Genomic DNA, 14,170 nt, shown 5'->3' with positions numbered 1-14,170 from the left:
CTTAAAATTGAAAAAAATGCAATTTAGCCCCATGTGATATTACAAATATGCAAATTAATCCTCCAATAAAAAAAATTAGTAATTTACACTTCTGTATTTTTTAAAATTAAGCAATTTACCCCTAGACAAGGGAGTAAATTATTTCATTTCAATTTAATCATTTACAATACACACGAGGATAAATTGCATTAAACCCATAAATAAGTTATTACCCAATCCAGTAAAGTATGAAAAAAATTGCAACCAACCATTTGTGATATTATAAATGAGTAAATTATCCTTTTATGAAAAAAAAAAAACAATTTATAAATGAAGCAATTTTTTATCATAAAAGAGTAATTTATTCATTAAGAGTATCACAAGAGTAAATTACATTAAACCCGAAAAATATGACACCAATAAGAAACATAAATAAGAATAGAATGAAATTATAGAGTTAACAAAATCACAATATATTCTTCCAAGAAGGAATTATAAAGCTCTATATATATAAGTTTGAGTTATATATCCATTCTAAAAGTACAGATTACAGATGTTTGAAGTATTCGTCGCCATCGCGGACATTCGGGGTCGCTAATTACCGACTTGCCATAGTCAGTCACTCAACTAATATACTACTAATATATGACCCACATTCCCATGTAAACTAACACACTGTCAATTGTATCATCTATGCAAAAGGAACCCACCTCATCATTATATCCTATTCTGTAGGGAATCATGCTTTTTCAAGGAATTTTTTTACATACTAATACACTGGGAAAGCTTAAACAACACTGCACAACAATTTTTACCAGGGTATCCGGTGTCGATGGAATGGAATTTCTAAAGCACTAGTTCCAAAACTTTTTTTTATGTCAAAACGGGCACTTCGTTCCCATCATCTTCGGTGAGAGTAGTGAGCACGGAAAAACTGGTAATCAGGTAGAATAACCTGCAAACATCTAAGCCAATTTTCCGCGGCTTGCAGAAGAGAGTTCTCTTGCTCGCATTCATGGGGCCCACAAGGACTTACAATTGATCCTTTCAGCTTGTATGAAGCAAGGGCAAAGACTGGTAATGAAATCTTTGGAGTTGGATCAGTAAAGCCGCGGACTGTTCTAGTATTTGCAGCATGAAACTGAGGGGGGCGGTCACCTGTAATAAAATCATGAATTCATGATTGTTTCAACAAGATAACAAGAAAAAGCACCCACACTCTTTCCCTCTCGCATGCACTTTCATGCCAAAGGCACAGGTAAAAAGAGAGATGTACCTCTAGATTGTGTTGACAAGGAATGAAATGTCAAAAAAGATGCATCCAGATCTTGTAGTGTTGGGCCTATAGGAATCCTATAAATCGGATACCTGCCAAGAAATATTTTTTGTCGATCTTTATACTAGCCATGAACCTCCATTGTATCATAAGAATAATGTAAAATTTGGGCACAGTAGACATACCAAGCTACACAAATCCAACTTGTTGGAAGTAGATCACAGCTCTTGAACTTGCTCAGTTCGGGACATTGGGATGCAAGTAATGATATCTGCAAAGGAAGGGCCAAATCCTCAACCACAATCATTTCATGGGATAGAGAAACCAATTGAAAATAATTCAGTAGTTTAAGTCCGCATAGGTCTACCTTATCAGCTAATGGTCTGCGGTTATACGGTTGTTCATGTTCCAGAAATTGAAACAAAGGTAATCCAGGTGAATTAGCATGATCAGCTTCAGAACTAGCTGAACTTATAACAGATTTATCTCCCAGTGAGATCCTATCCAGTCGCTGCATGTTTGAATTCAAAATGGATTTAGCTCTTCTATCTCCTTCGGAATCGCTGCTACTAGCACTACTTGTCAATCTATACAACTCGGCATCACCCTCCTCAGTGGGTCCTCTGGAAATAAGATTAACAAATTAAGGCTCATGAAAAAAAGCAAAAAATGTCCTATAAGAAGTGCAGTTTGATCATTATTTTCTCACAAACTCTTATTAAGAGATGCAAACACAGAGCAATTAATGAAGTCATTTCCAATTGAAAACTCAAAAGAAGGAAAAAAGAAAACCAGGCAGACAAATCAGTCCTGACAGCAGATATAGTTATCACTTATCCAAGATCATTTTCACCCCTTTGTCAGGAAGCTATTAAGATAATGATATGATGATGATGATACTAATAATAATAATAATATAATATAATAATATACATATATAAGAGCACAAAGACAGGGTTATAATTGGCATGAGCACAGTAATGTAATTCACAGATCCTATACAAGAATATACCATTTTTAGATGACAAAATGAACAGAAGAATCCCTCGCCAAACACCCCCACCACTTCCCCTCCTAGCTTTAAGGAAGGAAAAACTTATATCCCTGTGAGCTATATATTGAAAAGACATGAGGGAATTGAGGAAAAATACATATATTTTTACAAGAGAACTATAAAAAAATAAATAAATAATTGATTTCAGATTCATTGTAATTTAATATGATAATTTGCAGCTTTTTAATTTGATAAATGTTAAAACCCAGACAAAAGTAAAACAATGAAATAGTATAGCGGCAGTAAAAACGCAAACTTATAACCAAAAGACTCATGCTGCTACAAGTTAATTGTCCACCCTTTCTAATCTACCACCTCTTTTACCTTTCCTGCCACCTCACTCCCAAAGAAGGTGGCAGTAAGGGGCACTCATAACTAATGACTAGTTTAAAGCTATTCTTAGAATGATACTAGATTCTAGCATGAAATTTTCTGTTCAAATGTATCCAGAACACCATGAACCATCCCAATTCACATTGCAGTTCATTCCCACTTCTAAAGAATATTTTGTACGTCATTCTTGAATCCAAATTTAGTCAGTGAGTCAATTTTTAACTTCAATGACTAAATTACAAGACAAAGATCGATAAGGGTAGAGCAAAATGAGATGGGTATACACTGAATGCTAACAAGTCACCAATCTTACTAATTTAAATACTGAAATTTTTTAAAGAAGCAAATATAGGATCAAAGTCAGAAACAAATGAAACTATCAAAACCACTTATCTCTCCAAGTTAATATTATAGTTTGTCGGAGGCACAAGACGACCTAAGATCATTATTTCAGAAGCGGAGCCAAGTCAAATAAGAACTATTTTTGCAATTTAATGTGATCAGAGAATGCAAAGCTTGAAGTAATAAAGACCAGACTAGCACCTAAAGCACCAATAATGTATAACATCAAGAAACGTCAATGATCACTAGGTTTGTTTCTAAGAAACATAAGGCAAGAAGATTCCTGGAATATGTGATCCCAACAGCAACAACTGATACGACTACTGAAATAGTATGCTTGACTAAATCAACAGGATAATCAGTGACAGCAAATAACATACCGAAGAAACATATAAATGATAGAATATTTAGATGCACAATCAGTGGCAAAAATAATTACTTAATAAGACAAACATATAATAATGTCAGGACTAAACGACACACTAGCTGGTTCTGTTAAAACTCACCTAACTCGAGAAGAAGGCTTTGATGGATCAATGTACAACTGCATGCCTGACAAAAACGGAACATAATATTGTTCAATTGGGTCTTTCCCATTTAACAATAAAGGTACTCCGGCTCCATACACACTCCACTCGCTAAAAGATTCCCATAGATCCTCCAAGTAAAAGAAAGGATGCGAATCCACTTCCCGCGTTCTCCATCCCCTTGCATTTACCTGTCCATAAACCGAAGGTGGCAAAATTCATTAACATTTATTCGCTTCTGGAAAAGCGACCAACAACCTTTCAGAAAGTTTTTTCTTTTATAATTAAGCAACGGCATATTAATGAACTTTCCATAACTAATGCTTTCTTAAATATTTAAAAGAAACAAACCCCAAGCTAACGACGTTTTGGAAACTCCAGACAAAAGGTCTTCCAAACAGCCACAAGTCAATGACCAATCAAGAACTAATTTGAAAGATACAAGACCAGCTTTCATTAACTACGGATTTTCATAAACTAATAAACAGAATCTTCCAAAACAGAAGCAAATTAACGACCTTCTAGAATATACGTAATTAATTCTTCCAAAAAACAACCACGAACCAACGACTTTTCAAATCTTCTAAACCCCCGCGCAGATCAATGGGTTTTTACTAACATACCAAAGAATTCCGAAAAACATCCATGAATTCATGAACTGCAGAAGAACTACATATTTTCAAAATCATTTCTGATAGGCGATGAAGTAGAGAGTCTCAAGACTCAAGAGCTCTAAAAAACAAGTTTATTTTGCAAAATCTTTCAAACAACCATTGGAACCCCTTCTTTTATTAGGATTCAAAAACCACACATAGAGAAACCATTCTTATGACTTGATTTCTGTTTGCATTAGGGGTGCATTTGATTTGGTTTCAGAAAGGGATTCAAGACCCACAGACAACTCCAATTCAATTCCAAATCCAATTTTGCCGGGCAACTATTCTGATGAAAATAATTAAAACAAACTGACAACAAATCTATTTATTAATTCAAATCTTAGGAAAACAATAAACACACATTTCCAAACAAAATCATTTAATTAGCCTTGTTTCAAATGCAAGAACTTGATCTCAATCATTTGAAACACTAATTCATAGGGAAAAACTAGTTTTCCGTTTCATTTCCTGCATGCATTCTCATTCTCCTGTATACAAAACAGAGGTTTAGGGTTTTATCTCCAAGAAAATGAATAAAAGAAGAAACAAACTTAATTCTTCGGTATACCTCCGACAAATACCGCGCCTGGATGAATGGGGTAACAGATTCCATCAAACGATCTAAGTTAGTAACATTCAAAGTCGAAGCAGGGTTAACAGAAGGCGATACAGACAATGTCACCATTGTTGATAATTCATCAGCATCATTCCGCTTCTTCGCCTCCACAGCGGAGGAAGATTCCGGCATCACCGTTGCCCTGCTCTGTAGTTGGCGTTGTTGCTGCTGCTGCTGCTGCTGCTGCTGCTGTTTCTGCTGCTGTTGCTGGAGCAGCTGCCTCTGCATCATTTGCTGCTGCTGTAAAAGTATTTCCTGGTGACGCCGAACCGCTGGCGGGTTGTAAAACCTGTCAGCGCCCTGCCTCGGCGGCGCCGCCGTATACCCTCCCTTACTTGACATTACTCTTGAATTCAAATTCAATTGACTCGAGACGCAATTGAAATGTATGTGCCTATTTATAGATAAATTCTGTCCAAATGCGTTTTGACTTGAGGAATTTGCGATTGAAAGATTGAAGAAATCAAGATGTAATTGAAATGAGATTGAATTGAACTGAATTTGGGATTTGAAGGAGAGGTTTTTGAAAGGGTTTGTTGTCAGTCTGTGTGTTTGTGTGTGTTTGTGTGTGTTTGTGTGTGATGAGGAGGTGGAAGGTTATGACTTATACTGTGTGTATGGGTGCGTGTGTGTAGTTGCATTATTTTGGATTGTTTCTCTGTGAGGGGCATATTAGTAAAAGCACAAAACGATGGCTGGTTGTGGGGCAAAGGGTGAAGAAAGGAGAACGCTGGCTTCAAGTGCCAAATTTTGCATTTCTTCCACCTGTAAATGTGCTTACCCATTACAACCAATTGTAGTGACCTGATTTGACTGCATTGCCCCCTTTAGCAATTTTATTTCCCTCAATGCCATTTTTCTTCCTCGTAGTTGCCGAAAATACAAGTGGATAATTTCAAATTTATTAAAAAAAAAAAAAGTGGAAAAATTAAGAAAATAAATTGCAACATTGTCTTTACTAATTTTTTTCTTTTCTTTATTAAAAGATTCTTTAGTATGCATTTGTTTTAGTAAATACTTTATTTTCATAATTTCTTGGGAAAATTCTAATTAATTTATAACAGAATGTGATTTCTACCTCTACATATATTATTCTAATCTAACTCAATAATACAAGTACATCAATTTCAATAGATTTACTTCATATGCCTGTAAGATGATGGTATTAATGTATAAGCTCATTATTTATTTCACCATTACATCAATATACCACAATTTATAATAATGTTCGACTCAAATAATATATCAATATAACTATAAATAAATGACAGTAATTCAAATATAAAAAATATATTTATAATTAGTTTTTTAAAGTATGTAGGCTTGATTTGTTTCGTTGGGATTTAACATTTAGTACCATATATTTTTTTGTTTGTTTGTGAGTGTGAATATTAAGGATGAGAGCATGAATGGGAAGTTAGTGATAATTAGAAATGTAATATAATAATTAAAGAATATATATATATATTACTGTAATTATTGGAGTGAATAAAGAGTGAGTGTTATTGTAATAAAATGATGAGATGGTTGCTTTTTTGGAAGGTAAATAGAAGTTGTTGAGATAAGAATGCACTGAATGCAAAGGGAATATTTTCTGAAATCTACTCTTCACTTCAATTCACATTGCATCCCCATGTTTTCGTCTTTTTCTTCCTTTTTTTTTTTTTCTTGTTTCCTCACTTGGTTTTTTATACATTATCAATTGTGGTTTTAGAGAGCGTTTTGGGGAGCTTATCAACTTTTTCAAATGTTTTATAAAATGCTTAAAAACTTACAATAAGCCGACACGTGTTTTTCTAGAAAAAAAAATAAATTAAAAAATATGTAAATTACATTAACACTTATCAAAGTTAGGCAAAAATCCACATGTATTTTATATTTTTTGTAAAATTATAAATTTAATCATGAACGTTATAGTTATAATTACAACTACACCTTTTTCAAATACAAAGTTTACACGAACATCCCTTAAAAAATATTACAATAAGACCCCTTAGAGGGTGTAGCTGTGATTTAGCAAAAGACAGTGAGTGTTTGCGTATTTTGCCTAAAAAAATAAGTTATTTTGAACTTATAATTTTATTTTTTTAAAAAGAACAACTAGGAGTTTGCAATTTATTTTTTAAATTTTAACAAATTCTTTCGATTTCAATGTACAAATTATCATGGGAGATTTTAAATAAATTTAGCCAAATAACTTTTTATGTTGGGGACTTTTCACAAATAAATAGATTAATGTACAGGGAAAAAAAAAGTGCTGGCATTTTCGTCTGGGAACAGTTAATTCTATCCAATTTGTACACATCGTAGGCTTAGTTGCTACTCATAATGACGTAATCTGGCTCTGTGATTTACTGTTGGCATCGTCCACCCTATTGAGGACAATGAAGAAAGCCTACGAGAGTTACAGTACACACACAGTATTATTTCATGGTAGTGGTATATCGATTCCATGTTAAGATTGTACCTAGGAACGGCAATTGGACCTGATTTTTTGGAGCCTCCACCCAGAATACTCATGTGATCGGGTTCGGGGTCCTAAAATATTGGACCAGCTAGGTGCGGGATGCGGGTTTTGTACCGGACCCAACTCGAATCCGTTCCGATCTTTTTTTTTTAATATTTTGTATTATTTATTTATTTATATGTAATATATTATTAACAGAGTGAACTAGTCCATTGGTACTAGTAAGTCATGATGCATGAAGAAAGGAAAAAATAATAGGGGAATTGTCTAACAAATAGATTTTGCTAATATTAGCAAAAAAAAAAAATGTGAATAAGAATTCATATTTGCACCTTAATATCAAATAAATATTTTTTTTTAACAAAATACTCTTAAAAAGATGAAAATGTGCCTTCTCACATGCATTGATGCGTGCGAAAGTATTAGAAAATGTGCATATAATCAGGTTTGGTGAATTTTATTAACAATAATATATTTGTTGGAAGAAAATAAAAATCGATGGTACTAAATATAATTATCCCTAGTAATAAAGTATTAGTGCATGTGGCACATTCAAATTAGTGTGCATGGTTAAATAAAAAATTAAAAAAATATGCATGTTAATAAAATAAATTTATTTTAATTAGTGGAAGTTGAGAAGAGTGGACAACTTAACAGTTATAAAAAAATATAAAACAATAACATTAAAGAAAACGACAAAATATATAAGATATAAAAAAAAGTGGTCTCCTGTAATAATAAAGTATATATATGGTGGGCTATTTTAGTAGGACAAAGACAGTAAAATAAGGGGAAAAAATAACCAAAACATGGGCCAGGCCCAATGTTTTCATATCGGCTTACCCATTGAGGTAATTATGGGCTAGACTATTTCAAATGCTGACAAAGAAGAAGTTGAAAAGTATGGTTATGGCTTCCGCAGACTCAGGTCTGCGCCGCCAGCGATCCAACGGTTGAATTCACTTTTTTATTTTATTTATTTTTTGAATACTATAATTATATTTCAGGATATTTAATGGTTTTTTATAAATTAAATTATTTTATAAAAATAGTTATTAACAATTATAGGGTATGATTTGGGGGAGAATCTGGTTGTGGAATAAATAAAGCCGAATGCCAACAGAGCGGGGGGGTTTGGTTGGAACATTTAATCTAATTAAATTTGCCCCTTTAAATTTTAAAAAAGAAATAAAAATGGGATAGGAAAAAAGTTGTGGCCCTTTGAAGATTCAACCCAGTCCTCTTGTTCTCTCTTGTTTCTCTCTCTACCCGCAATTTGCGAGAGGATTATGATCTACCATCTTATCGCAATGGTTTTTCGACTCTGATTCTGGATCATATCGCCATATAAATTCGTACCGGAATACAGTAAACAAGCAGCTTCGTTTTAGCTAATAGCATGGGATAATCAGATATCCTGGAAGTGTACGATTCTTGAGTAATTATCATTGAACAGGCTGTTTTTTGAATTGTTATTTTCCGGAATAAGGGAGATTCGTTGGATTGATCTATTTGTGCTTTACGGATTGGCCATGCGACGGTTGCTCTCGGCGGCGATCGGCCTCTCCAGAGAGGACTCCACCACCTCCAACGCTACCTGTTACGGCGCTCAAATTGTATTTGTTCTTGCTGCTTCAGAATTAGCTGGTATTTTGCGAGCCGATTGCTGCAGATCACAAGATGGCCGCCGATACTCATGGCCCTAGCCCCAAGGTTCTCCTCTGCAATGCTGGCGCCGGTGCTGCTGCTGGTAAATTTTTACTATACAGCTTCACTTCCTCCCCCCCCCCCTGTAGCTCATATTTCATGCTCTCCTCCTTCCAAGTTGAACGTGCTAGTTTGTTTTATTCAACTTGAATTACTATTGAAAATAACCTGATAAAGCTTTAACTGGAAGGTTTGTAATATCAAAATTATTGAAGTATCAATATATGAACTAATCTAAATATCAGACAATTTTATTTTGAAAGCAAACAGAAACTTCAGTTTGGGACATGAAGCATCTCCAAGTAGTGTAATTTTAAGTTTATATTTCTTAATTGTTTGCCGAGCCATCAATATGTTAACTCAGTCAAAATATCAGACTATTATTTTGGGATAGGGAGCCTGCGAAATTGAGTTATCATAATTTTCGTCTGGTCTTAATTACTTGCCACATTATCAGGGTGAAGTTTGAAATGAAATTGATTGAGGCAAACTTATGAGGTCGAATTTGATTGGTGCAGGAGTCATTGCAGCTACGTTTGTATGCCCTTTAGATGTTATTAAGACTAGGTTTCAGGTACATGGGTTGCCACAGCTCCCTAATGCTAAAGTCAAAGGTCAGATTCCTTATTTTCGTTGCTGGACATAATCATTTGTGGAATTTGTTCAATTTAGAATGCATGCTTGTTAGTTGAATTCGTTTTAAGATCTTAAGTTTGGGTTGTTATTCAGGGATTTTTTAGCTTAGCAGTTCAGAATGCAAGGTGCAGGCCAGTGCTGCTGTAATTTTCTCAAAGACATGATAACAAATGTTATTAATTTATTTTTTTTGTGTGTGTGATTGGCCAGGTAGTGTTATCGTAGGTAGCTTAGAACAGATATTTCAAAAGGAGGGGTTACGTGGCATGTATCGGGGGCTAGCCCCAACAGTGCTTGCAATGCTCCCAAATTGGGCGGTAAGTTGTTATCTTCCAGTAAGTATTTCTTTTGTGGAAAAGCAAATAAGTTTGATGAAAAATGACTCGTCAGTAAAACTTTTGCAGGTGTATTTTACGATTTATGATCAACTAAAGAGTTCTCTTGGTGCTGATGGTTAGTGAATTACTTGCTTTTCTTTCGAGCCCAGTTCTTTTCTTGAGCAAAGAAGAAAGAACAGTTTGCTTTTTCTACTTTTAGATGAATATACAAAATGGACATTTTCTTTGGTTTTATGGTGTTATTAAGTATGCCTTGAATTTCTGGAATTAGATGTAAATCATCAGCTCCCTCTTGGTGCAAATATGATGGCTGCCGCTGGTGCTGGGGCTGCGACTACAATTGCAACAAATCCTCTTTGGGTTATCAAGACAAGACTTCAGGTATTTCAATTATTGACTTATGTTTCTTCTTTCCTTTTCTTTTAATGCTGGTAAGACACAGCTGATTTATGCAATGAGGAGCAATTGAATCTTTTGGATGCTTGACAAAAAAAATGAGTTGCTCAGTCTGTATTTGTTTTTTCAATCAAATTATCTTACACTGCTATTAATTCAAATTTTGCGAAAGTTCTCCTCATGCATGGTACTGAAAAAAAGTTAATGCAGAATAAAGGTTTTGGTCAATATCTTCTATGCTTGGTTTTGGACTTCTTGTTCGTTAATGCCAGATGTTCAAAGAAAATATGTGTTCAGTGCTGTGATCTTTTGGTTCCACAAGACGTTTTATGCGTGATATCTAGATATGTAGAATTATGGGACTGTGGGACTGGGACATCTATTTTCAATAAGAGAGGCATTATGGTTTAAATACCTATTGCTTCAAACCATATGACCATCAGCCATCTTGTTGACTAAATGTTCTAATGATGGGTGTTGAGGAACTTGGTATTTATTTCAGTATCAAGGTAATTTCAAAACTGATGTTTGTTTTATTCTGTCACGCAGACACAAGGAATGAGAAAAGGTGTGGTTCCTTATAGGAGTACACTGTCTGGCTTAAAGAGAATTGCACACGAGGAGGGTATTCGTGGATTGTATAGGTTATTACCTCTCCCTGTCTCCCAACATCATCAAGCACATTTGGAATAACTTTTTCAACAGACTGATTTCTGCCCTATTTTGATGTTTCTGTGGTGTTCAGCGGTCTTGTACCAGCTCTGGCTGGTATTAGTCATGTTGGAATTCAGTTTCCAACATATGAGAAGATAAAAAGTCACTTGGCTGACCGAGGTATGTCGTCGCTAATTTCAGTCTTAAATGCATCCTGTTATTTTTTCTTCTCGTTCATCTTTCATTCTATAGTAAAATAAAATCAAGTCAATTTGTTTTAATTGTGGTAGATAACACCACGACGGATAAACTTAGTGCAAGTGACGTTGCACTAGCTTCATCAGTTTCGAAAATATTTGCTTCGACCTTGACATATCCACATGAGGTATGGGTACTTCTCATAAATTTGGGCTATATTTGGACCTTGATTTTATTGAGGAAAACATGAGCTTCAAATTTTTTTATTTTTGTCTTTTACCTGACCCAAAAATCCAAGGTTCAACCACGGAGTTGTTATTTTATTTATATCTCTTATGATGTAGTATCGCTCTGTGTTGGATATCTTTTATACAAACATAGTTTCTTTAATGCAGGTTGTGCGTTCAAGACTACAAGAACAAGGGCACCATTCGGAGAAGCGGTATTCTGGTGTTGTTGATTGCATTAAGAAAGTATTTCAGCAAGAGGGTATCTCCGGTTTTTACCGGGGTTGTGCAACCAACCTGCTGAGAACAACCCCAGCTGCTGTAATCACATTTACCAGTTTTGAGATGATTCACCGTTTTCTTGTTACTTTATTCCCTCCGGATCCACATCCTCAGACATTATCAGGATGAGTTTTGCTTGAATGATGGAACCATCTTTTCAAAAGCAGTTCTGTGTTGTGTCCAGTCCACAAGCATGTCTCATGAATAGACCACCAGTCTTTTCTATTTGTAAACTATGACTTTCCTGATTGTTTGTGTATTCTAATTGTTAGGAGGGAAGTATTCTAATGAGAATGTTAATGATGAAAAATTGTTACAGTGCAGGAATTTCCAATTGAAGGTTTCTGATTCTTTTCTCAGGGAATTGTTCTAACTAGACTCTATAAACTACCAACAAACTTCTTCTTCCGATCCCCCGTTTTGAAGAAGTTCATAAATTCCAAACCAGCAGCGTGTGTAACTTTCTTGGATTTGGTTTTCAGACAATTTTGATCAATTTTATCTGTCCTTTCTGTGATTTTTCTTAGTTATGATTGAAACAAACATGATAGTGTTTCGGTCCCCTGATACTGCACCTCATTTCTAAGCCACCGTGGCTTCCAATTGAACTCGGGACATAGTCTATAAATCCTAGACATCAAGAGTAGTTTCTGTTTCTTTTCTTGGTTGTTTGCAAATTTGTATGGTAATAATATCTGATGCCTCAAATCTGCATGTAATTCTTGTTTTACCAATGGAAATGATGCCCTGTCCTAATGATATGTGCATCTTTTCCATTTACCCCTTGCTGTTCTTGTCGTATTGGCTCCTAATACTATTGAAGATCAGATGTCTAATCTCTCGAATGATGACTGTTTGGCTTCCCCTCGAGAATAACGAACCTCCAAAAATATGTGACTTGGACCAATGAACCTGATTGCAGACAGCTTGTCTAATCTCTTGCAGCTGAGTTCTATAAACCTAATTTACAGATTAATAAAAACCAAGAACAACATTAAGAATATAGCTTCTATGAAATCCTAATTAAGGTGAAATGAAGAGACAACAAACAACGAAATGCCTGTAGTTGTAATAAGAGCACATGAAAACATGCAATGAAATGGGATTATGTAAACATAATCATCATTTTAGGATAGGAATAATGTATTATTATTGTTTGAGGGGAAGAGGAAATGTGTGGAGTAGAGGAATGAGTGGGTTTCTCTTCATCATTAGTTTGATGGGCTGTAAAAGTGAAACCCCCCAAAAAGGCATTATTAAGCCCCTCCAAATGCTTTCATCATGTGTGGTTGGTTCATTGCTGATGGCCCCCCACTACTATAATAATAAGAAAAAAAATTCAACAAACAGTGGATAATTTCCTTTTTCTTTTAGATTTACTTTATTCTAATCAAAGTAAAAAAAAAAAAAAAGAAAGAGAGAGAATAATTACATTTATACTCCCTAATTTATAATTTATTTATACAAATTACTCTTATCTTTTGTGTAATAACTACTCTGACAACCAAAAAGCAAGGATAGCTTGTGTGATTTTTAAAAAATAGGTATGATTTGTGTGAATGATCTTGACGTTTTTAGTAGATGTATATATAAAAGATATAGATAATTTATTTAAATAAATTTTATAGATTAGAGTGTAAATTAATTATTAAAAAAGAGAAAATAATAAAGGAAGAGTAGTTGGTTAAAGTCCTAAAACCAATTTATGGTTGTGGCAATTTCAAGAAATGATGAAGTCTTAATGGATTACCCTTCAAAATGAAGATATATTTTACCACCAACCTAAGAGATATATTAGTGGATAAAAAAAAAAAAAAAGTTGTTTCATGTTTGGCTTGACTTAAAAGTAAATATATTAAATTGTTAATATAAACTCTTAGAACTTGTGATAATGTATGCCTCTTGAGCTTATTAGTTTTCCCTTGATAATCCTTTACTAACATCATAAAAGTGTAGCCAAACAAGGGATAATCTGGTGGAGAAATTGATTGAACAGCAGCTTATACAGTGCACAAAACACGAACCTCGGTTAGTACCATCACAACACTTTATGCAACTTTAATGCTGCAAGCAAATTACAAGAACTTGACAAATCAGCTCTTCACTTATTCAAAATTGTAATTCCGACCTGATTCAATTACATTTGAACCAATCATATAATAAGTGTAATACATTTATTGTACGATTGGTATATAATTCATTAAATGTAACAAATCATATAACAAATATAATTAATTTAGTTCGATCAGACATGATTCGAAAAAATAAATTTTCCTTCACCTACATACTATCCGAATTAACAATCACAAGAATATATATTTGAAGGGGAAAAAATAATTGCATTGTGTGAGAAGAAAATAATTAAATGGTAAGATAAAATTGCAATAAAAAATATGATCATTGTTGACATTGTGGGTATGGACTCCCACAACATTCCATGAAATAAAATAAATAACAACGATTACAGATAAAACAGTGGTAT

At 34.2% G+C, this 14,170-nt stretch overlaps 2 protein-coding genes across 2 annotated transcripts; one reads left to right on the top strand and one right to left on the bottom strand.

Moving 5' to 3' along the window:
• Nucleotides 1–436: 436 nt before the first annotated feature.
• LOC105163087 (uncharacterized) lies at nt 437–5,378 on the bottom strand. Its single transcript, XM_011081308.3, has 6 exons — nt 4,736–5,378; nt 3,491–3,702; nt 1,623–1,878; nt 1,441–1,526; nt 1,256–1,347; nt 437–1,137 (listed from the first exon to the last, which is right to left on the bottom strand). Exons 1-6 carry the CDS (start codon nt 5,123–5,125, stop codon nt 881–883), a joined length of 1,293 nt encoding a protein of 430 aa, XP_011079610.1. The 5' UTR covers nt 5,126–5,378; the 3' UTR covers nt 437–880.
• Nucleotides 5,379–8,436: 3,058 nt separating this feature from the next.
• On the top strand, nt 8,437–12,047 carry LOC105163088 (nicotinamide adenine dinucleotide transporter 1, chloroplastic). Its single transcript, XM_011081309.3, has 9 exons — nt 8,437–9,000; nt 9,476–9,571; nt 9,804–9,910; nt 9,998–10,046; nt 10,203–10,312; nt 10,877–10,971; nt 11,073–11,161; nt 11,272–11,366; nt 11,575–12,047. Exons 1-9 carry the CDS (start codon nt 8,931–8,933, stop codon nt 11,815–11,817), a joined length of 954 nt encoding a protein of 317 aa, XP_011079611.1. The 5' UTR covers nt 8,437–8,930; the 3' UTR covers nt 11,818–12,047.
• The last annotated feature ends 2,123 nt before the right edge of the window (nt 12,048–14,170 follow it).

Source organism: Sesamum indicum, linkage group LG6 (assembly GCF_026168435.1).
Source record: "Sesamum indicum cultivar Baizhima isolate 11 linkage group LG6, ASM2616843v1, whole genome shotgun sequence".
Taxonomy (NCBI): Eukaryota; Viridiplantae; Streptophyta; class Magnoliopsida; order Lamiales; family Pedaliaceae; genus Sesamum; species Sesamum indicum.
The sequence above is the reverse complement of the archived record's forward strand: the minus strand, read 5'-3'. Positions and strand labels throughout refer to the sequence as shown.